General features: G+C 43.0%; 2 protein-coding genes and 1 non-coding gene across 3 annotated transcripts in view; 1 reads left to right on the forward strand and 2 right to left on the reverse strand.

The window, feature by feature from the left end:
- Positions 1-1,499: 1,499 nt before the first annotated feature.
- Positions 1,500-18,963, forward strand: LGALS3 (galectin 3). The gene is made up of 6 exons (XM_036843600.1): positions 1,500-1,606; positions 8,400-8,421; positions 9,888-10,277; positions 12,113-12,201; positions 17,005-17,170; positions 18,648-18,963. Exons 2-6 carry the CDS (start codon positions 8,404-8,406, stop codon positions 18,801-18,803), a joined length of 819 nt encoding a protein of 272 aa, XP_036699495.1. The 5' UTR covers positions 1,500-1,606; positions 8,400-8,403; the 3' UTR covers positions 18,804-18,963.
- LOC118891604 lies at positions 15,743-15,849 on the reverse strand. Its single transcript, XR_005019157.1, has one exon. It is a non-coding gene; the product is annotated as a U6 spliceosomal RNA (small nuclear RNA).
- A 3,318-nt stretch (positions 18,964-22,281) lies between the features above and the next one.
- Positions 22,282-23,227, reverse strand: part of DLGAP5 (DLG associated protein 5) — a 42,980-nt gene continuing 42,034 nt past the window's right edge. Inside the window, 1 exon segment of the mRNA XM_036840271.1 lies at positions 22,282-22,803. Within this exon segment, the coding sequence (XP_036696166.1) occupies positions 22,663-22,803 (141 nt within the window). The 3' untranslated portion in view covers positions 22,282-22,662.

A 23,227-nucleotide genomic window follows, 5' to 3' on the forward strand; every position in this document is an offset into this window, starting at 1 on the left:
GGTTTCTCATTGTGGTGGCTTCTCTTGTTGCGGAACACAGGCCCTAGAGCGCATGGGCTTCGGTAGTTGTGGCTCGCTGGCTTAGTTGCTCCGCGGCAGGTGGGATCTTCCCACACTAGGGATCGAACCTGTGTCCCCTGCATTAGCAGGCAGATTCTTAACCACTGCGCCACCAGTGAAGTCCCTGTGCAGAAGCTTTTTAGTTTGATGTACTCCCACTTGTTTACTCTGAGCTTTTATTGCTTGTGTTTTTGGTGTCATACGCAAAAAAAATCATTGCTAAAATCAATGTCAAGGAGTTTTCCCGTTTTCCTCTAGCAGCTTTATAGTTTCAGGTCTTGCATTTAGGTCTTTAATGCATTTTGAGTTAATCTTTTTTTTTGAAGTATACTTGATTTACAATATTTCAGGTGTACAGCAAAGTGATTCAGTCATATATATATTATTTTTCAGCTTCTTTTCCATTATAGGTATTACAAGATATTGAATATAGTTCCCTGTGCTTTACAGTAGTTCCTTGTTGTTTATTTTATATATAGTAGTATGTATCTGTTAATCCCAAATTCCTATTTATCCCCCCTCCTCACTTTCCCCGTTGGTAACCATAAATTTGTTTTCGATGTCTGTGAGTCGAGTTAATTTTTGTGTCTAAACTTAAAAAAAAATTCATCTTTGACATCCTTAGCCATTTCACTCAGCTATTACCCAGCTAAATGCTACCAAACAAATACCATTTCTCTTGGAAGCATCATTACTTGTTGTAACAACCTTTTTGGAGCCATAGCTTTATTTTATTTTATTCCTGCCTTTTCCAAATATACACTTGTATTTAATTCTTCCCTCCTTTATCAGGACTCTTCCCAATAGGAAGTGATTCACTATTTCAATCATTCATTCATTAAACAAATATTTACCAAACACAGGGTAGATGCTAAGGAGGCAGTAGGGAGCAAACAGCAAAACAATTTAGTGCTCCTAGTCTGAGGTGTGTACCCACCTCACAGTTCATAAAGGGAATGAAAGCAAGGCCAAGAACATGGAGCATCTCACCTAGCATCTCAGAAAACTGTGACCCAAGTCACTGTGCGAAGGCTTTGACGCTGAGAAGAGATTTAGGTAAAGTAAATGCAGAAGGGCTGAGAGTGCCTGAGATTCAGGCAGAAAAAGAGTAACACGGTTAAAGCAAGTAAGCAAGCAAAACTCCCCAAAGAAGCACACAGACAGCTTCGCAGACTCTCCCTATCTTGGTCTGAGGAGTTAGCAGGTGAATCTGGTGAGAGGGCGGTGAACCCTGATCTCCAGCGGCTGCGGAGGGGGCCGACTGGACGCTGCGGGGATGGAGGCCTCGGGTCAGGGTCCCACCCGCCGCTGTCCCGAGTCAGGCGTCTCCTCCGCGCCCTGGAACCGCGGCGCCCGGGTGTCCAGCGGGGCCGGGGACTCGCCCCGCCTCGTCCGCAGAGAGAGGCCGGGGGTGGCGGCCCCGCCCCGGGAAAGGCGGGCCTGGCCCGGCGTATTTGAGGCGCAGAGCCGGCCGCCGCCCAGCCAAGACGACACCACCTCTGCCGAAGCCACCCCCGCGGCGCGCGAGCTAGTGCCGAGGCGTCGGGTGAGTGGCGCGGGGCGCCGGGACGGGGGCGCGCACGGGCCTGACGGCGGCTGAGCCTGGCAGGGCGAGGGCGCCCGGGCGCTGCTCGGTGCGCGGCCCCCTTTGGAGGGCTGGGCGGGAAGCGCGGCAGGGGCTTGACTTCCCGGGGGCCCGCGGGAGGGCGTCGCCGAGAAGGGAGAGCGGAGTCTGAGACTCGGGGAAAGTTAGCAACGCCTTACAAGGACTCACCTGCATTTACTCGCGGCGGACGGGTGTGTTACCCTCTGCGGCGACTGGGAGGCTCAGCCGCGGTGACTGGGAGGCTCAGCCCCGGCGTCGCGCCCTCCCGTCCGCGGCCGCCCGGGGCCGCCGGCGGTGAGCGGTGGGCGCGCGCGCATCACCCCAGCCGCCCGCTCCAGCTGGGCGGGAGGAAGCAGGTCCTCCTGCCCCCAGTCCACAGAGGGTACTGCTCCCGGTCTCTGTCGGGCGGCTCCACGACCCCTGACTTGGCTGTCGACCCCTTGACCTTGCTGTGGGATGGGAATGAGCTCTGCTGCCAGGCCAACAGGGTCAGGGGCTGCAGCCTCTCTCTGGATGCTGATCCCGCAGAAAACGGTGCTGCCCCAAGGCTGAGTGGACATGTGCCCGGCTTGACAAAGACCGTACACCCTCAGTTTTGCAAATCAGTGACTCATCCCTGTCCAGATTTGGGCATTAACGATCTCACATCTGTGCCGGGGATATGTGGGGTGTGGCAGAATGTTGGTCCCAGGGTGCAGAGGCCTAGCTGAGGCGGGGGTCGGGAGGCTTTTCAAACATGTTTGAGGATCTATTCTGGATTGTGAGTTGCTCAAATCAAAGCACTAAAATGCATGCACTTTGAGGAGTAGGAGCTCAGGGACGCAGGGCTTGAGGTCGTGCCTTAGGCTTCATGCCCTCCTCTTAGCGATTCCTATTCCAGATACCGTGGAATATTTGTAAAGTGACTCCTGGGAGTTGGGTTGCTGGGCAATGAGGACGGTTGGACCTCAGTGACCCAGTCTGTTTCTAGGATTCTGGAAAGGGAATGGAAGAAAGGCTCATTTAGTTCTGAAGAAAATGATAGCAATGAAAATTGACCTCTTGGCACAGAGCATGAGAGAAAATTTTCACCAGCTTCCAAAATTCTGACTCATTTGCCTCAAGTTTATAAAGTTTATCCTTCATACTAGGAAATTGTTTCCATAAAAGTTAAAGTTTAATAATAAAAATTTACTGTTCCACAATAGTCTCCTTTTCAGACACTGATGTTGAATCCCTAGAGGAGAGTCTTTCATTCCTTTGATGGCTGTACCTCATCCTTGATCTATGGGAGATTGGAGCTCTTTCCTAAGTTAATAATGTGTGGGTGTTGTGCTTAGAATCAGCATTTACTTCATATCATTGGGAGAAGTTTGATGATGGGTCTTGAATGTTTTGAGCTTAGAAATATTAGGTGGTGCCTCACTAGGTTACATAAGAAGCAGAAAAGGAGGAGCATTGCTTGATAGATTGACCTCAAAAGCTAGTTGTTTTTTTTTTAAGACATGCTTTTCTTTTGTAAGTCACCAATGCTTTTTTTATTTTTATTTATTTATTTAAATTTATTTATTTTTGGCTGTGTTGGGTCTTCGTTGCTGTGCGTGGGCTTTCTCTAGTTACAGCGAGCGGGGGCTACTCTTCGTTGCGGTGCGTGGGCTTCTCACTGCGGTGGCTTCTCTTGTTGCAGAGCACGGGCTCTAGGCGTGCAAGCTTCACTAGTTGTGGCTCGCGGACTCTAGAGCGCAGGCTCAGTAGTTGTGGCGCATGGGCTTAGTTGCTCCGTGGCATATGGGATCTTCCCGGACCAGGGCTCGAACCCGTGTCCCCTGCATTGGCAGGAGGATTCTTAACCACTGTGCCACCAGGGAAGTCCAAAAGCTAGTTTTAAAAAAAATGGAATAGCAAGTCTCACTCTGTTGAGGGGTCCTTAATCAATGACATTTTGCTATGCCACAAATATGCAGAAGTGCTTTATAAAGATTTTTTACTTACTGCTAGTGAGGTCAAAGGCCAATATTGGTCTCACCTATGATTTAGATACTGTTTGCCTAGAACCTTCATCAGCCAGACTCTAAATTTTAACTGTAATAGAGATATATATTCATATAGTAAAACTTGAGACTCTTATGTTACCTTAAATACCAGTTGGCTTGTGAACTTCATGTACCTGAGACTCATAGTAACTGATCTAAAACTTAGCCTCTCTTTTTTTTTTTTTAAATTTTATTTATTTATTTATTTATTTATTTATGGCTGTGTTGGGTCTTCGTTTCTGTGCGAGGGCTTTCTCTAGTTGCGGCAAGTGGGGGCCACTCTTCATCGCGGTGTGCGGGCCTCTCACTATCGCGGCCTCTCTTGTTGCGGAGCACAGGCTCCAGAGCGCAGGCTCAGTAATTGTGGCTCACGGGCCTAGTTGCTCCACGGCATGTGGGATCTTCCCAGACCAGGGCTCGAACCCGTGTCCCCTGCATTGGCAGGCAGATTCTCAACCACTGTGCCACCAGGGAAGCCCAAACTTAGCCTCTCTTTCCTGTGATAGTTTGGGACACAGGCTTCTGCTGAGAACAGCTAGTTAACATTTTGTGTCTGGTGCCTGAATGGGTTCTTCTCATTAAATTCTGAGTGGTAAGCCTGCCAGGGCAGTAATTCCAATTTGCTGCTGACTAAGTATCATGTGTTCTCTCTTGACTGATGTTCAGCTTTTCCATAAGGGAAAAAAAAATCAGTAACTGAGAGGCACAAAGTAACTTTACCTTCCTTGATGCTGAGGAACAATGATGAAAAAGAAATCCTAGTAAAGGACCAGTTTCCTTTATTCTAACCAGCATCATTGAATTTGGTTTTGGTGAGTGGGCGTTCCTCAAAGCCTGTTCCGTGTTTCAGTAAGGCCAGGATGTAGACTGCCTGTCCTGTGTTCTTTGGGGAGGAGCGTGGGCAGTGCTTGGGGTTCTGAGGAAATACGTTTGTGATCTACTTCCCTTACAGCTCGTGTAAAAGCTGGGGCCCTTTGTGGGCAGAAATTTCAGAAGTGCTCCTGGGAGCCCTGGCAACTGAATTAATTGCTACATGGGCCTAGAATAGCATAGTACAGTGGATAGCCACTCTTTATTAAAGGGCAGAGCTGCAATTAACAGCCGATTAAAGTGGTCTGTGTTCTGACTCATGTCTAAATTCCTTATTCCAAAGCAATACTGAACTACTTCCTGTAGGTTTTTCCAAATGTGAAGACTCAGGTAGTAGTTTTTAAATGTTTTTGTCTTTGATGTAGTGTTTCTATCCTGGCTTTTCAAAATTCTCTGATTCTGGGAATGCCAGAGTTCACAAACCTATAGTACCTGTGGAGTGGGAAGATTTTTTAAATTTTACATTTGATTGTCTCTATAAGCTACTCCTCTAAAAAAAAAAAAAAGAAAAAGAAAAAGAAAGAAAATTTCCAGGCAAGTAGGGAAGATATTTATCCAAAGAGATGTGTTTTTTTTTTAAATTCTTTTTTGGTTTTTTTTTTTATTTTTTAGTTCTAAGGTTGCTAACCTTGATTTCAAAAGAACATTGGTTAGATAGAACCTGTTTCATCAGAGATCTCATGGTTGGGAGTTGACATAATCAAAACAATGCTTACCCAATTTTTGGAAAAGTAAGCTTTATCGGTTTAAATGTGGTTATAATTAGCAAAGTGACTGTGCAAAATGCCATCCTTGTATTCAATATCACTGCACACTGAGTCACCCAGCTAGTTTTCTGACAAAAACATGATCTCTTTTTTAATTTGTTTACAATTTCAGCATGTTTATGCAGTTCTGAATGTTTAAGCCAGAGAATTAATTTCTAAATGAAGTAACTAACACTTTCAAAGGACTATACTTTAAAATTTCAAAGTGTGAGGTTTTATACTAGTGTAAAATCAGCCTGAATTATGAGTCAGGATGCTTGGACCCTGGTCCTTGGCCTGCCAATGACAGAATGACTTTGGGTCACCACGTTACCTCTCTGAGACTCAGTTTCCTCACCTTTAAAGTGAGGATATTAACTTTTCCCTGTCAATCTCATAAGATTATTATCAGAATCAAAATAGGTAAGGTATGTGAAAGTGCTTTGTAAACTGAAAAGCACCACAAAAATGCAGGGTGTTGTTATTCTAATGGGCTTGTCTAATGTGTCACAACACAATCCAAACTGTCATCCTTGGTGTTATGTGAAACACAGTAGAAATAAAATGGAATCTGCTTTGTTTCTTAAATTGTTTTGGGCTAGTTGGAAAGTAAATTGAATATGCTTGAACAGAAACTTTGAAAAGAATAAATGTTACATTTTGGAAATGTAAATGTAAATGTCTTTGTGTGAGTTTCTGGTTATGATCAGCCTTTAAACACATCTAAGTTTAATTGGATTTATGTTAATAAGACACTTTATGAGGCCAATGGAACAGATTTAGCTAGTTTTAACAATTGAAACTACCTTTCTGTTTTTTATTGACCTGCATAGGTACATTTATGTGAGGATACATATGCTAATTAGCCTACACCAGTGGTTCTCAAACCAGGCACAATTTTGCCCTCTTCCCGCTTCCCCCAGGGTTATTTGGCAACATCTTAAGACATTGTGCGTTATCACAATGGGGGGAAGGGGTGCTGCTGGCATCTTGTGTGTTGAAGCCAGGGATGCTGCTGCACATACTGCAGTGCACGGGACAGCCCCTCCCTACAGAGTATCCCGCCTGAAATGTCAGTGGTGTGAGGTTGGGAATAAGCCCGAACACAATGGCGATATTTAAAAGAAGTCAAAACACTTACAGTGTTATTGCCGAGGCTTTGGTACGTTGCCCAGGAGTGGAAGAAGAAGTTGTGTCATCAAAGGAACTAAGCTTTCTGTCCACTATGAACAACACAGCCAAAAATAAAAATTAATTAATTAATTAATTAAAATTATTTTTTTAAAAAAAGAGATGGGCCAAAAGAAAAAAAAATTCAGTGAAAGATAATATTTGCGTGTTATAAATAACAGCAGAGTAGGATAAAATATCTGGTGTATAAATAAAGCATACATTAAGTTCTAGGAGGAGGTCTGCCTGTTTGGTTTTTTTAACAATAAAATCTAATATTTTACATTTTTAGGACCTATCAAGTAGCCACCATTTACTCAATTATTATTATTATTTTTTTAAAATATTTATTTATTTATTTATTTATTTGGCTGTGTTGGGTCTTCGTTTCTGTGCGAGGGCTTTCTCTAGTTGCGGCAAGCGGGGGCCACTCTTCATCGCGGTGCGCGGGCCTCTCACTATCGCGGCCTCTCTTGTTGCGGAGCACAGGCTCCAGAGCGCAGGCTCAGTAATTGTGGCTCACGGGCCTAGTCGCTCCGCGGCATGTGGGATCTTCCCAGACCAGGGCTCGAACCCGTGTCCCCTGCATTGGCAGGCAGATTCTTAACCACTGCGCCACCAGGGGAGCCCCAATTATTTTAAGAATAATAATTGAGTAACTATCACAAATAGGCGACTTAAGGAAAAAGAGATTCTGATTGTTAAAAGTCCAGGTAATTTTGGCCACAGCACCAGTGATCCTGAGCTGAGAAAACTCACCCAGGCCTGAGGAGTCCAAAGCTACCCTCCTCCCCTCACCGCTAGAGAGCACCAGCGGCGGGAGCAGGTGTAAAGCATCCTGTTTGGATGGGGACTTGGCACAGGCGGAGGGGCAGGAGAAGCAAGAATGATGTCTCGGGGCCACCCTTTGAGGCAGCTTTGGGCAAGGCCAACCCTCTTTGGTAGCATCCTACCCAAAAATATTTTCCTCCACATTGTCTGACTCTTTTTTTTAACCTTAGTTGTTTGTTATACTGCCAGAGATTTCATTTGGAATAACAAGTATCTTTAAAAAAAAAAGAAAGGGAATCATCTTGTGCCCGCCTTCTTTATTGCTCCACGTCCCAATCTCACCTTTCCATCAAGGTTTAGCTCAAGCAACACTGTCTCTTCCCGTTAGAAGTCACCTGTGACTTCCCACAGCATGCAGTCTGGCTCACAGCGTCCATCACTTGTGACCCCTTCTGGCCTCTGGACCCTTTGGCCATACATCTTGGTCGATTTCACCTTCAAACCCAGACAGGAGCCCCCCGGTGCCTGGCCCAGAGTAGGCATAAATGTGTACACATGAAGGAATAAATCAACAGCAGCAACTAGGTCTTGGCGGGTGGGGCGGGGAAGGCAAGGATTGTCTTTCAAATCTCAGTAGGAAGAACCAATTGCTTCCTGCCAAAAGCCAGAGGAGGGCATGGGGCTGTTAGAGGGAACCGGAGGGGAGGTGGGTGAGATTAACGCACTGAACACTTTTTATGAGGTGGTAGAAAAAGAACACAGGAAAGAAGGTGAAGGAGGACCAAAAACCCAGGACTGTTTACATTTGTTACCTAGGAAAGGGGCAGAGCATTTTATTCCCCCCTCTCCCACCTGCGTTGGATCGCCTGGTACTCCCAGGTTTCAGGCCACAGGCTAGTGTGATTAGAGTTTAAAGGTATGAGTTAAATAGGGCTTGGTGATCCAGGTGGAGTGCATCTCCACCCTTTGATGAGACATTTTTGTGGTTCCCTGCTAATGATTTCAGCGTATTTGAGGAATAGACTGGCTTGTGTTAGGAGAATGCCTGTACATTGACTAGACCTGCACAATGAGCTGTTTGTGATGTTAAATTCATACGGAAACCAGTGAAATCTTTTAGGATCAATAACCTGTGTTTGTTTGTTTGTTTTTTTCTCCTTTCAGGAAAATGGCAGACAGTTTTTCGGTAAGTGTTCTATGTCTGTTTTCCTACCCTAATATGTATACAGTCATGCAGGTGGAAGGTTGTTTGTTTTTTTTTTAACCACTCAAGTTTCCCTAACTCTCCCACCACGTGGCTTCCTCTGGCCTCACCCGTCCAATGAGGGCTTGTTAGCTGGAGTCTTGTTTTTCCAGCAACAGATCTGGGAAGAAAGCCAGGCAGAGAGAGGCCTGGGCCTCACTAATAGTAACCCCTTTACCGAAGGCCTAGGACAGAAGTGGGTGGATTCCACTGGCAGGAGGTGAGAAACCAGCTGAACAAAGGGCAGTGTGGTACAGTCTGAGCATCCTGATTTTTTTTTTAAATCCTGCAGTGCCCTCTACTCCTCCTCCTTTCCCAAATGCTGGAGTAAGAAGCAGCCAAAATAAATTCCTATTAGCATGCTTATGTATTCTCAAATTCCTTAACAGAATGACTCACACCACCTACAGCCATGAGCTTGAGTTCTTTTCTAAATCCAGTTTACTTTCCATCATCATCCAGCCCTCTGTTTATCTCTCCCCCTCCCCCAGACCCCATGGGCTCCCTTCACAGCCTTACTCTGCTGCCCCGATACCAGGTCTGGGGTTGGGTTCCTGATGCACCAAAGGGTCAGACAATCCTGGCAGATCATATTCAATCAACATAGAAGTTTTTACTGAGTCTTTTCCATGTACCACCTAGCACTCTGCTAAATACTGTATAAGTCAGAGAGGGAGAAGGCAGAGTCTCTTCCTGGAGAGAAAGGACACAAACCAACACTGGCACAGCGTCTTGCAGTCTATAAAGAGCCGTCCCAAATGCTGCCTCATCTGTTCGTCACAACAATCACATGAGATAGATCATTATCCCTGTTACACAGACAAAGACACTAAGTCCTATACAAGTGACATGATGGCTCCAAGAGTTTGGAGCTCTTGAAGGATGGCACTGGATTTCAAACCAAATCTTGTGATTCCACATCCCAGGCTGCTCTCTGTGTACAAGGCAGCTTCTCTGATACTAGCCTGGATGCCACGAAGTGGTGACTAGCCTGGTGCACCTGAAGTGCAGTAGACGTCCAGCAAAGGGAAGGCCAAGGCAACCAGCGCCAGCTTGGTGGAGGTTTTCCAGCCCAAATGCATCTTGATTTTTGTGATTATTTTTCTCATGTCGGTTAGAAAACATGTGCTTTTACATAGAGGATGGCTAGCTCCTGACTTTAGCAAATTACGAAAAGGCAACCCTTAATGATCTGAGATGATGGGAAGCAAGAATCAAATGATAAGGCATGTATAATCCTAAAGTCTAATTTTAGTCTTAGGAACTCAAAACTAATAGGTGGGGAAAATTTTATTGATATGAATTTCATATCTTCACCATATCACTCTAATTCTTAGATCACATATTCCTGAAAATTCTGTTGTTGTGAATGTCTTTCATCCTGTAATTGTTTATGTCTTTCTTTCCAGCTTAACGATGCCTTACCTGGGTCTGGAAACCCAAACCCTCAAGGATGGCCTGGTGCATGGGGAAACCAGCCTGCCGGGGCAGGAGGCTACCCGGGAGCATCCTATCCTGGGGCCTACCCCGGACAGGCACCACCCGGCCCCTACCCTGGCCAGGGACCTCCTGGGGGTTACCCAGGCCAGGCACCTCCAGGGGCCTACCCTGGCCCAACTGCACCTGGTTATCCTGGACCAACTGCACCTGGTTATCCTGGACCAACTGCACCTGGTTATCCTGGACCAGCTGCACCAGGTGCCTACCCCGGGCCTGGGGTCTACCCACCTCCTGGACAGCCAAGTGCTCCTGGAGCCTACCCTGCTGCTGGCCCTTACGGCAGCCCTTCTGGACCCCTGGTAAGATGGTGTTAGTCATTTCGTATGCTTGCATGTGACCAGGATAAAGCTAATGAAGCACGTAGCAATTGTCTGGAGCGGTGGTGCCATCACTTTGTAGTGCTCTGGCTGAGAGCTGGCTCAGGGTACTGACCTGCAAAGGGCTTCCGGGAGAACTGAAGCTTTAAACTCACTACTTAGAGCCACTTTGCAAGGACCAGCCACAGTGTATGTTGGTCCAATAGAAAAAAATAGTTGCTCATGTTGAGTTTAGTATGTGTACTGTTAGAGTAAGAGTAAAAAGAAGCTAATGCATCTTTTGAAGGCATCTGTAAAGCAGCTTTAATATAAATCAAGTTAAGAGCATAGCAATGGGGGAAGTTTTGGTTATTATTATTAATAAACACCGAGTATATAACGTGTGCCAGCTGTGTGCTTCTACACGGATGATCTCGTTCAACCCCATAAGCACCCTCTAAGATACTGTTATTATCCCCACTTTACAAATGAGGAAATGGGGCAATAAAGAGTTATACAACCTTCCCATGGTCGTAGAGGGAACCTTTGGGAGAACCACGGTAATCGGGTTTTTAAAAACCTTCTAAAGATAATTTTGTGATCTAAGGATTAAATTTTCACTTACATTAAAACCCATTTTAATAAATGAATTCTAAGCATAAAACTCTGTGGGGCTCCAGACACATCTCAGACACAGACCCTTCCCTTCCAAATAGTGTAGTTGGGAGAAAAGATACAGATGTGAGGAAAGAGTTCAATAGCAGTGTGGGATCAGCCCCTTTCAGGACTATGATGGCACAGGGCGCATTTGCTCTGCTTGTGGGTCAGCTTAGAGGAGAGCAGAGAGAGAGTGCTGGGGGCATGGGAGGCATTGAACAGGGCCTGGACCACAGGCAGGTAGACAGCTGAGATGGAGGATATGGAGGCTGTGGAAAGGAAGAGGCGGATAGGAGAGAGATCTCAGAGGAAGAACCCCAGCATCTAGTGGTTAAGTCTTAGGAGTCAGAGACGACTCTGGCTTTTCAAGGCTGGGCAAGGAGAGCACCAGGAGCTCAGGGTCAGCCCAAACCAGGAACTCAGGAAGGGGATCGGATGGGGGAGAGGCAGGGGAGACAATTCCAGTTCACACCTATTGGATTTGTGGCACCAGTAGCAAATCCAGACAGGAGGAAGCACAGGACTAGTACAGATCAGACAGATCAGGGCTAGAGAGAAAAAACTTGGGTGATGGTTGAACCCAGGGGGAAACAATTTTACAGGAAAAAGAGAAGAGGCCAAGGACAGAGCATTGGGAATATTTACAGCACCTTGAACATAGAAGGTCAATAAATATTTGTAAAATGAACTGGGGAAGGTATTAATTGGAAAGTGTCCATTCTACAAATATCAAGTACCTGCCACGTTCAAAGCACTCCTCAGGGCCTTGTGTGAGTGGAACATAGGGGGCCTCAGAAGCCCAGAAGGTACCACAGTGCCTGCCCACAGGGAGCAGAACAACCCGACAAAGAATGTTATATGACAAGGATCTTTCCAAAAAATAGGCCAAGTGTATGAGTTATAGATTGGGATGGGCCTTGTCATGAGAGGTACAGTGCTCCGAAAGGGAACATGTTCTGCCTTTGGCACCAATTAACTGATGGCCTTATTCTCGATTATTAGCTGCAGTTGTGTAGGGAGACTTCTCTCTTCAGGCCCTGAAGATGGCTAAGGTAGGGTTATGTGTTATTCACACATATTAAAAGTGGTTGAACTTCAGCGATATCTTTTTCTTTCTTCCCTCAAGAAAACATGACTTTTATTGATATATATATATATATATTTTTTTTTTTAATTCCCAGAATGTGCCTTATGACCTGCCTTTTTCTGGAGGAGTCATGCCTCGCATGCTGATAACAATCCTGGGCACAGTAAAGCCCAATGCAAACAGGTAAAGAGCAAAGTCAGCAAGTCTAACATATTTATTGATTGCTTTTGGAATAAAGGGTGATCTGTATTGAATTTTGATAGAGTTTTTAAAATTGCACGTTTAGAATCTTGGCTATACCATAGTTTGGGATTTTTCCATAAATCAGTACGCATTCCCACCAAGAAGACAAGGTTTCCCTCACTAAATCTTGTGTTTCTCCCAGAACCAGAATAAAACAGAGTTCTACTTTGTGAGGACAAAGAGGAAGAGCAGGAAAACCCATTCTGTTGGTTCTTCTATGCAGTGAAAGCCTTAGGATTAAAGGAAAGTAGAGCCCTTGTAATGTAATGTTTGGCCATCCCCCCCCTCCACCTCTGAGCCATAGATTGTCTAAAAAACAAAGCCCATCAAAAATTAGGGTCAGGGACTTCCATGGTGGTTCAGTGGCTAAGACTCCATGCTCCCAATGCAGGGGGCCAGGGTTTGATCCCTGGTCAGGGAACTAGATCCCACATGCCTCAACTAAGAGTTCACAGGTTACAACTAAAAAAGATCCCACACGCCACAGCTAAAAGATCCTACGTGTCACAACGAAGATCCTGCGTGCCGCAACTAAGACCCGGTGCAGCCAAATAAATAAATAAATAAAAACTAGGGTCAAAGACAAAAAGATGCCTAGTTGATCTGAGAGCTTAAATATCATACCTCTCTGTCCTCATACTGGTACAAATCTCCCTGCAATTGTGCAGGTCTTGGTGCACTCTCAGATTTGTGAGCTTGGCCGCCATTTCTGTCTTCATAATGGGTGATACAGCAGAGTCACAGATTCCCATGTTGTCGGCCTGGTCTACAGATGATAAGTGACAAGGTGGGGAACCCCAGTCTTCTGAGTAGACACTGTTTACTTAAAAGGTTTGAAAAGACTCTACAAGTTAAAGACTTTGTAAAAATAAATCAGCCTCTGCCATTGGTACTGGTTTGGTTGAGGTGAGCTTGGGGCGGGTAAGACTTTGAGCTCACTTAGGAAAATCCATGCTGATTTACAGGCTGCCCTGGGATGCCTGGCTCTGGTTATCACCACTGGTTGTATTTATATATAATACAAGCAGGCTAGGGCTATCCTGAAGCTGTTCAGTATGTCTGTCCTTGAGGTTAGTAGTACTATTAAAGCTCCTAGATTAATTATTATCTGTTTCTGGGTCTTACAGACAGTACACAAAAGGTACAGATTCAAGCTGTGTACACAGGTTTATTTAAGAGTCTATAAACAGCCTCTGTGAGAGCCTGTCATCTCGATCCTCGTGAATCAGCAGGAGCAACCTCCTGCGTTACCAGGAGGTGGACTCAAGATTCTGATCTGATCATTTCACATTCAGCTAACCAGTTCCCTCCACCTCCAGCCAGCCTCCTCTGGTTCTCCGTGGTAGTCACTACCCTAAGCCAGCTCTTCCTTCCACACAGCCTATACAGCTTCTCTCAGCACAATACTTCCCTACACAATAAAGCTTGTCTCACAGCAAGTTACACAATATATATATCCTCTGCCTGTGTCCTTATCCATCTTGCCTCCCAAAATAACATAGGACCCAGCGCCCTGAGCCTCTACAGACAGCACTCACAATTCGGTAATATCTGCTCTCCTCCTGCTGCAGCTGCTGTCACGCAGGACCACACTGGTATCTTTGCCTTATTTATGACTGTTGCACTAAAAAGGTTAGTTCCAATAACAATAGAGATGTCGACTAAGACTGTGGCAGGTCAAAACCAATTTTGGTTGAAATGATTAAGGTGGTAGTAAACTGAGAAATGTATTTTCTTTGATCTGCAAAATCTATGTGAGGAATTACATGAAAGAAAAAAATCCTTACGGTGGTAGAGTTGACAATTATCTTCCTTTTCACTGCTGAGAAAATACAGGCATTGCATATTTAGTCAAATACAAATTCTATTGCCATTTGACCATATTGGTCCTTTCCCTGTGAATTTAATCATTGGTAGTTGTATGTGTCTGTTACTGGGTGAATGAAATACCCAAGCAATCATTGTTAGTAGGTCTACAAAGCAGACCTTGCTTTTTTTTTTTTTTTTAATTTTTTAATTTTTTTAATTTTATGGCTGTGTTGGGTCTTCGTTTCCGTGCGAGGGCTTTCTCTAGTTGCGGCAAGCGGGGGCCACTCCTCATCGCGATGCGCGGGCCTCTCACCATCGCGGCCTCTCTTGTTGCGGAGCACAGGCTCCAGACGCGCAGGCTCAGTAGGTGTCGCTCACGGGCCCAGTTGCTCCGCGGCATGTGGGATCCTCCCAGACCAGGGCTCGAACCCGTGCCCCCTGCATTGGCAGGCAGACTCCCAACCACTGCGCCACCAGGGAAGCCCTAGAAAGCAGACCTTGCTATTTTTTTTTTTTTACTCAATTGAATTTTCTTTTTTAAAAAATTTATTTTTATTTATTTATTTTTGGCTGCGTTGGGTCTTTGTTGCTGCGCACAGGCTTTCTCTAGTTGTGGTGAGCGGGGGTTACTCTTCGTTGCGGTGCACAAGCTTCTCATTGTGGTGGTTTCTCTCGTTGCGGAGCACAGGCTCCAGGCGCGTAGGCTTCAGTAGTTGTGGCACATGGGCTTCAGTAGTTGTGGCTCACGGGCTCTAGAGCGCAGGCTCAGTAGTTGTGGTGCACGGGCTTAGTTGCTCCGCGGCATGTGGTATCTTCCCGGACCAGGGCTCGAAACTGTGTCCCCTGCATTGGCAGGTGGATTCTTAACCACTGCACCACCAGGGAAGCCCACAGACCTTGCTTTAAAACAAGAGCACCAGCTGCTTCTGAGGTTAGCGCTCTGGGGAGCACACTTTGAGAAACTGTGGGGTAGGGGTAATACTTTAACAGCCAGATAACTTGTGTTTGTATTAACATCCAAGGAGAGGGAATAGGGTAGAAAGTTTATCCAGCACCTCCATTAATTCCACTTCATATCATGGAATGTTTAGTACATTTATTATTATGACTTTACAACTTAGCAATAGGATACTGAATATTAACTATGTTTTCTCATTCTTGCTATTTTAGGACTAGGTTTTTGGTTAACTATGAGGAAGCCAGGTATTTGATAGCACTTTTTTATGTGACTGCCTTACTTTTAACAGGGATTAAAAGTAACCTGGCAGGGCAGGAAAAAGGTAGCCATCATTTCCACAATGTCAGGTATAAAGTGCCCTCAAAGTGTCCCCAAATCTCTACAAGGAAACCTTGACCCTTTTTTTGTTTGTTTGTTTTTTTATTTTTGGCTGCACTGGGTATTCGTCGCTGCGCACGGGCTTTCTCTAGTTGCGGCGAGCAGAGACCACTCTTCATGGCGGTGCGCGGGCTTCTCATTGCGGTGGCTTCTCTTGTTGTGGAGCACGGGCTCTAGGCACCCGTAGTTGTGGCTCGCGGGCTCCAGAGCGCAGGCTCAGTAGTTGTGGCGCACGGGCTTAGTTGCTTCGCGGCACGTGGGATCTTCCTGGACCAGGGCTCGAACCCGTGTCCCCTGCATTGGCAGGTGTATTCTTAACCACTGCACCACCAGGGAAAAAAAATGGAACGCTTCATGAATTTGCATGTCATCCTTGCGCAGCGGCCATGCTAATCTTCTCTGTATTGTTCCAATTTTAGTATATGTGCTGCCAAAGCGAGCACACCTTGACTGTTTTTATGTGTAGAGAGTAAAAAGGGAATTATAGCTGAATAGAAGGATATGACCAAAGACAACGAGGCCAAAAAACTCAACACATATCGTCTTGTTTACTTTGAGATACTGTGGTAGTACATCGAATACAGTAGTCCCCCCTTATCTGAGGTTTCGCTTTCCACGATTTCAGTTACCCAGGGTCAATCGCGGTCTGAAAATATTAAATGGAAAATCCCAGAAATAAGCAATTCATAAGTTTTAAGTTGCCACCGTTGTGAGCAGCATGGTGAAATCTCACGCTGTCCAGCCTCATCCTGCCTGCCCAGTATGTGAAATCATCCCTTTGTGCAGCATATCTGGCCTATTAGTCACTTAGTAGCTGTCTCAGTTATCAGATCCACTGTCATGGTACCCTGGTGTTTGTGTTCAAGTAACCCTTATTTTACTTAATAATGACCCCAAAAGCAAGAGTAGTGATGCTGGCAATTCATATATGCCAAAGAGAAGCTATAAAAGGCTCCTTTTAAGTGAAAAGGGGAAGGTTCTTGACTTAATGGAAAGAAAAAAAGTTGTATGCTGAGGTTGCTAAGATCTAGAGTAAGTACAAATCTTCTGTCCATGAAATTGTGAGAAAAGAAAAAGAAACTCATGCTAGTTTTTTTTTTTCCTGTCATACCTCAAACTGCAAAAGTTACAGCCCCAGTGCATAAGTGCTTAGTTCAGATGGAAAAGGCATTAAATGTGTACAATATTTTGAGAGAGACCACGTTCACATGACTTTTACAACAGTATATTGCTGTAATTGTTCTATTTTATTATTATTCTCTTACTGTACCTAATTTATAAATTAAACTTTCTCATAGGTATACATGTATAGGAAAAAAGTGTGCGTGGATAGCTAGCCAGCTAGCTAGCTAGCTAGCTAAATAGATATTTGATTCGGTACTATCCATGGTTTCAGGCATCCACTGGGGTCTTAGAACATACCCTCTGCACATGAAGTGGAACTACTATACTTGGCCCAGTATACTTTCCAGTTTGAACCCATTCTCTGGTTTATTTGCTTTGTTTAGAAATTTTTCCTGTATTTTATAAATGATTTGCTCTTTAGAAAATTGTATGTTCTTCACTCGATACAAACTCTGGTCTTTGGTTTAAAACAGACTTGCTTTAGATTTCAAGACAGGGAATGATGTCGCCTTCCACTTTAACCCACGCTTCAATGAGGACAACAGGAGAGTCATCGTTTGTAATTCGAAGCTGAATAATAACTGGGGGAAGGAAGAAAGACAGACGGTTTTCCCATTTGAAAGTGGTAAACCTTTCAAAGTAAGTTATTGCTACTGTTATATATTGATAATGTATATTTCTCATGGGGAATCACTCTTAAACCACAATGCACGGGAAATGAATTTTCATCAGCTGTCCTGGGACACCTAACCAGTACATCTGCTCTCCATACCAGGGGACTGGTCTCGGAAATAGTGGCACTCTCCCCAACTCCATTCAGGCACCTTACCATCACCCATTACCACCCTTCTGAGTTTAAGCTTTTCTGGAAGTGAGAAAAATAGCATCTTTAATAAAAAAAGGCAGAAAGTCTTTATGGTACAGTTGGGCTGAGACTTAATTCCTCAAAACAACATAGTTAGCATGGCAATCAAAACGAAATTTTTATTGGATTTCCCTGGCGGTCCAGTGGTTAAGACTCCGTGCTTCCAATGCAGGGGGCATGGGTTCAATCCCTGGTTGGGGAACTAAGATCCCACATGCCGTGTGGCGTGGTCAAAAAAAAAAAAAAAAAAAAAAAAAAAAAAACCTAAAATTTTTAAATTCTAAAAGTAATACATACTTGTTTTATGAAAAGAAAAATTTATATTTTAAATTAAAAAGTCCTCCATCCTTTACCGCTTCCCCCATCCTCACAAAGGTTGCAACTTGAGTATCTTTCCAGGGTTTTCTATGACAAGCAACACACTTTTTATTTTTAAGCACTGCTTCAACAAATATTTATTAGGTCCACAGTATCGGGTAAGGGTTGACTATAGAGTGGGTTATAAAACAGCTAGATCGCCAGCTCCTCAGGGGCAGGGTCTAACAGGGACTATATTCTACATTTGGTGGACACCTTTCCTTGTGAGAACATTGCCACCTAATAGTACTTCATTGTTCAGATGTGTAATAATTCAGCCAGTACCCTACTGGTGAAAATTTGGAGTATGGAAATATTCCAAATAAATAAAACCGGGAAAGTTCTATTTATTTTACTAAAATACTGTGATAGCTATCCTTATAAATCTTTGCTTCCTAGAATAACTTTACTCAAAGAATATACATGTTTAAAATTTAGATAAGGATATTGCCAAAGTGCTGCTTCCAAAAGGATGTAAGGATTAACACATCCTCTAACTACTGGGAGAGTCTGTTCCCCCTACTCTTGCCAAAACTGGTTATCAATCTTCATAACATTTGCCACTCTAAGTAGAGGATTCCTATTTTAGCATTTATTTTTATTTTTAGTTTTAGGTGTTTGAGGCCATACAAAAACTTTAAGTTTTTATGTAGATAAATTATTTATCTTTTCCTCTGTGGCTTCAACTATATATCCTTCTAACAATTTTATCATTTTGTTTTGTTTAAATCTTGAATAAGTTGGAGTTTATCTTTGCTGTAAAGTTACTTTTTCTGACTTTAATTAGTTCTACAATTGATCATAAAGGTGAAATGCTGGACATCCTGAGCTCAGGCCAGACTGGTTTTGAGATGAATGGGCATTCCTAACAGTTTTGTGTATGTGCCATTTCAGATACAAGTTCTGGTTGAAGCTGACCACTTCAAGGTTGCGGTCAATGACGCTCACTTGTTGCAGTACAATCATCGGGTGAAAAATCTCAGGGAAATCAGCAAACTGGGAATTTCTGGTGACATAAATCTCACCAGTGCTTCGCACACCATGATATAAAGGGGCAGATACTTTTTAAAGAAATGAAATTGAACGTAAACCTTACACATTTAAAAGTTTCATGTTCACTATGAGTGAAAAATTTTACCTTTATTCATCAATGTCCTTCTTGCAAATCATCCATTTAATAAAGAGTTACCTGTCTTTATATGTCATTTAATTGGGCAGTTTATTCTTGATAATGCGCAGTGGACTCAATGGAAAAAGAAATATGTAGCAATGTTAATACTGCATTAGGGGTCTCCCAAGGTTTTCAATATTTGCTAAACTATTTTTTAAAAAGGAGGGACTTCCCTGGAGGTGCAGTGGTTAAGACTTCGCCTTCCAATGCAGGAAGTGCAGGTTCGATCCCTGGTCAGGGAGCTAAGATCCCACATGCCTCATGGCCAAAAAACATAAAACAGAAGCAATATTGTAACAAATTCAATACAGACAAAAAAAAAAAAAAAGTAAATAGGAGTAAATACTACCCCCAAATTAACCTCTCCAACAGATGCTACAAAGAAATCGTTCTATTTTCTTACTTCAGGTAACATAATATATTCAGGAAATGAGAAAAGCAGAAAGAAAAAGTTTACATATAGAAGACCCATAGACAATTACTGTTAGCATTCTGGTATATTTCTCTGGACTCCTTTTAACTATTTATCTCTCTAAACTATACTTCACTGCTTTCAAATCAGTAATTGATACCAATATCAGACAATCTTCCCGTGGGTTCTTTTGGTTTTATGAAATCTCCAGATTTGTAGAGGGAAAAAAAAGTAGGTTTTTAATTAGAAATGTATCAGCTTGAAAAAGTTAATAGCTCCCATTGTTAATACTCTCACCCATGCCTTTCTGCCCTTCCTCGTTACCAGCAAGGCCAAAGATGAATATAATTTCAAAACCAGGATGTGCTCACATCACCTCATTTTATAGGAGACCAAATATTATTTGATCTATTATTGTTTCTACAATACCATCTTCTCAAGTATTTTGTTGCCACAGGTTGGGTCCCCCAGGAGGCAAAGAGATTAGAATGCAAGAGGCTTATGAGGGAGTGCCCTTTCTCTCAACAGGCGTGGAGACGAGAAGGCGCACAATTAGGCAGAGTAAGAAGTTGAGCATCCATGCCTCAGCCTACACTATAGGGGTTATGAGCTGGGATGATGTTTTGGAGCTGTCAAGAGGGCGATGCCTTCATATTTTCACTTCAGTCAGTGGATACAGGCCACCTAGGAAGCAGTCTGATCTTGGGTGAAGTGGCTTTCTTCACCTGAGACAGTTCTCACACGGGATGATTCCCAAGGACTGTCTGCTAGCAGCACTTACAGCAACAAAAGAAATGAGTCCTTCAGTCCTAAAGTGGGATGTGAGCAGCACATCATGGCTCATTTCAAAAAGTATGTTAATTCCTTATTCTAACATTCTCATCTTGACTGTTCTACTCAAGTGATTAAACAGAAGAACACAGTAAGCTATGGAGAAAAAAGGGAATTTGGTTTATACAAAATTACTTAAATCCTCTGAGCCTTGGTTCCTTTGTCTGTAAAACGAACTGTATAATACATTTTATAACACACCTTTTGTCCATAAAATGGGTTACTATGACCATTGAATAAATATTGTTTGCAAAGAGGTTGTCATATAGTAGGTACTCAATACATGGAAATTCCATTTTTTTTAATTTTTGGAAAGGCTCTTGTTCTACCCAGTTTTCTTTCATTTTGTCTTTAAAGATTTTCTTAATACCTCATAATTCTAGAGTCCAGTAGCCCAAGGACACTCTCTCTAGTTGTAGGACACATTGATGGCTGCCTACCCAACTCATTCCCTGCTTCCTAACAGTCCTGGTTTTACCCAGGTATAATCCCAGATAAAATAGGGAAACCTGATTAGTTTAAGCAAACCCCAGCTGATCTGCAGATGGAGATGTGGCATTAGCTGGCCTAACCAGACAAAAGGGAAGGACACAGCTCTGATTACCACTAGCAGCCATCACGTGGCTCCAAAAGGACCCAGCTTTAGAGACACTGACACCAAGGATGCCAGAATGAACTATGAACAGATGTTGGACTTCGATGCCATCATTGAGCTGTTGATTGTAAAGTGCCTGAAATCACCCTGACAACTTGTGAAATAATAAATTTCCTTACTGTTAAGCCAATTCGAGTTCAATTCATTATCACTTAATAGCCAAAAGCTTTCTAAATGATTGAATAGTACATCTTATTAAACCTACAAAAAAAAAATCATGTTTACTCACATTGTTTTATTCTCATCTACTTTATCCTTGGGGGCAAATGTTATTTTATTATTATGTTGCTTTTTTAAATTTATTTATTTATTTGGTTGAGCCAGGTCTTAGTTGCGACAGGCAGGCTCCTTAGTTGTGGCTCCAGGGCTCCTGAGTTGCGGGGCTTGCCAGCTCCTTAGCTGCGGCACACGGGCTCCTTAGTTGTGGCATGCATGTGGGATCTAGTTCCCTGACCAGGGATCGAACCCAGACCCCCTGCATTGGGAGCTCGGAGTCTTATCCACTGCGCCACCAGGGAAGTCCCATTGTTGCGTATTGCTTTATATAGATTCTAAGTCTTGGGTTGCTTTGTACCCATCTCTTCTACATGTTCATGACCCAGGACCCTTAGAAAACCCTAACTTTTACATAAAATGTTTCTTTGTTCTGAATGTCTTGCTTGAATTATTCATTAATGGGCTGTTAAAGCTGCTTTTATATTTTGTTAAGACTAGGCATTCTGAGAATATGCTTCTAAGCCAGCACCTCACATAGTCTCCTAACTGCTCACGTGGCCTTGATAATAAATACTGTCTTTTCCACAAGCCTAACATACCTTCCTCTGACAACAAAAGTAGATGTGCTTATCTTTCTTGTTTGGAAACTCCTCATCTTAAAGGACTAGCCAGGAAGTTGCTGCTTGCTTGGTGAATACCTCGAACACTCACCTCATTTGCGAACAGAAATAACTGGATCCAGGTTTGGTGACAAGCTTTAGCTACAATGAGTCATCTTGGTGCTCTGTTATTCTGATGACCTGTCTTCTACAAATCCTGTAGTTAAGAGTTTTATAAAAGAGAAAATATTTTGAACGCATTAAGTGATTGATATAATTCTCTTTAAGGGAAGGCAGCATTTCCTTCAAAGGCTGTCAGTCACGTCAAGGGGAAAATGAAAACAAAAAAATACAAGAATTTAATGGGAACTGCTTATAATTTAACCATTTGAAACTGCAGCATGTAAACTGACTTCAGAATCCAGAAAGCTCATCTAAAGAAACTCAACATACCCTGGAAAATGCAATATGCAAAAGCTGTTCAACATCAACAAATTTAAGAGTTCAAATTAAGAATAAAGTATAAAAGAATGCAAATATTTCTGTCAAAGGTTAACATTGTATTTTGATTAAATGAAAGAATGTTCATAAGCTCTGAGTAGGTATACTTAACTTTTAAGCTTATACATTTTAAACAAGAGAGGCAAGGCACAGTACATTTTTATTCTGCATGGTTAATATACAAAATATCCCCACTTCCCTTGAGAAATAGTATCATATCTAAAACATACTTTGATGAACACTGAATATTGAAATAGTATACAGTTGTTCCTCAGAATCCTGGGGTGGGGGGTACTGGTTCCAGGACACCCCCCTCCCCTCACACACATGCACGGATATCAAAATTCAAGGATGCTCAAGTCCCCAACAGTAGGCCCTCAGTATACGGAGGGCTGCTGTATGACACTATATAAATGGAGTGAATAGAAGTGAACACAAATACATATTCTTCAACTTTTCAATATTCTAAGAGTATACCACAGCACTGATAACATGAAGAAAAATGTCTGGATTTCTTTTTAAATTCAAAATTCTTCTGGTTGATCTCCACTGAGGGGCCTTAGAGGTGAAAACGTAATCAGGTTACCACCAAAGGGAATGTGTCTGGTATGTTCTTGATGTCTTCTTTCCACCTGAGTGAATGTATTACTGCAGTTTAGGCCTGGCTAGAGAATAAATTTAGAGAAGTCACTAAAGTAACCATCAAGAATTTCACCAATTAAGTTTTCAACATTGCAAATTAGTAATGGATTAATTAATAATATAAATGATATTTCTTATACACAATAAAAAATTATTAATAACATGATTATGCTACTTTCCATGGATCTAATTTCAAATATATAGTTTTTTTTAATTGAAAAGTATATTAGGAATATATGCCTTAAAAGGTGATTAGTAATATGTAAATGGACTTCAGCAACATATGCAGGATGAATAAAACTGAGGCCACTTATGCAGATTCCACAAATCCTAATCCATATAATTGTACTTAATAGGTCTTTTACTAGTGTGATCCTGCTGGGATCCTTTTCTTTGTTCCCTCTCAAACCCTACTTCAAGTTCAAATGATGCACAGAGCTAGTAATA

The sequence above is a fragment of the Balaenoptera musculus genome, chromosome 2 (genome assembly GCF_009873245.2).
Source record: "Balaenoptera musculus isolate JJ_BM4_2016_0621 chromosome 2, mBalMus1.pri.v3, whole genome shotgun sequence".
Lineage (NCBI taxonomy): Eukaryota > Metazoa > Chordata > Mammalia > Artiodactyla > Balaenopteridae > Balaenoptera > Balaenoptera musculus.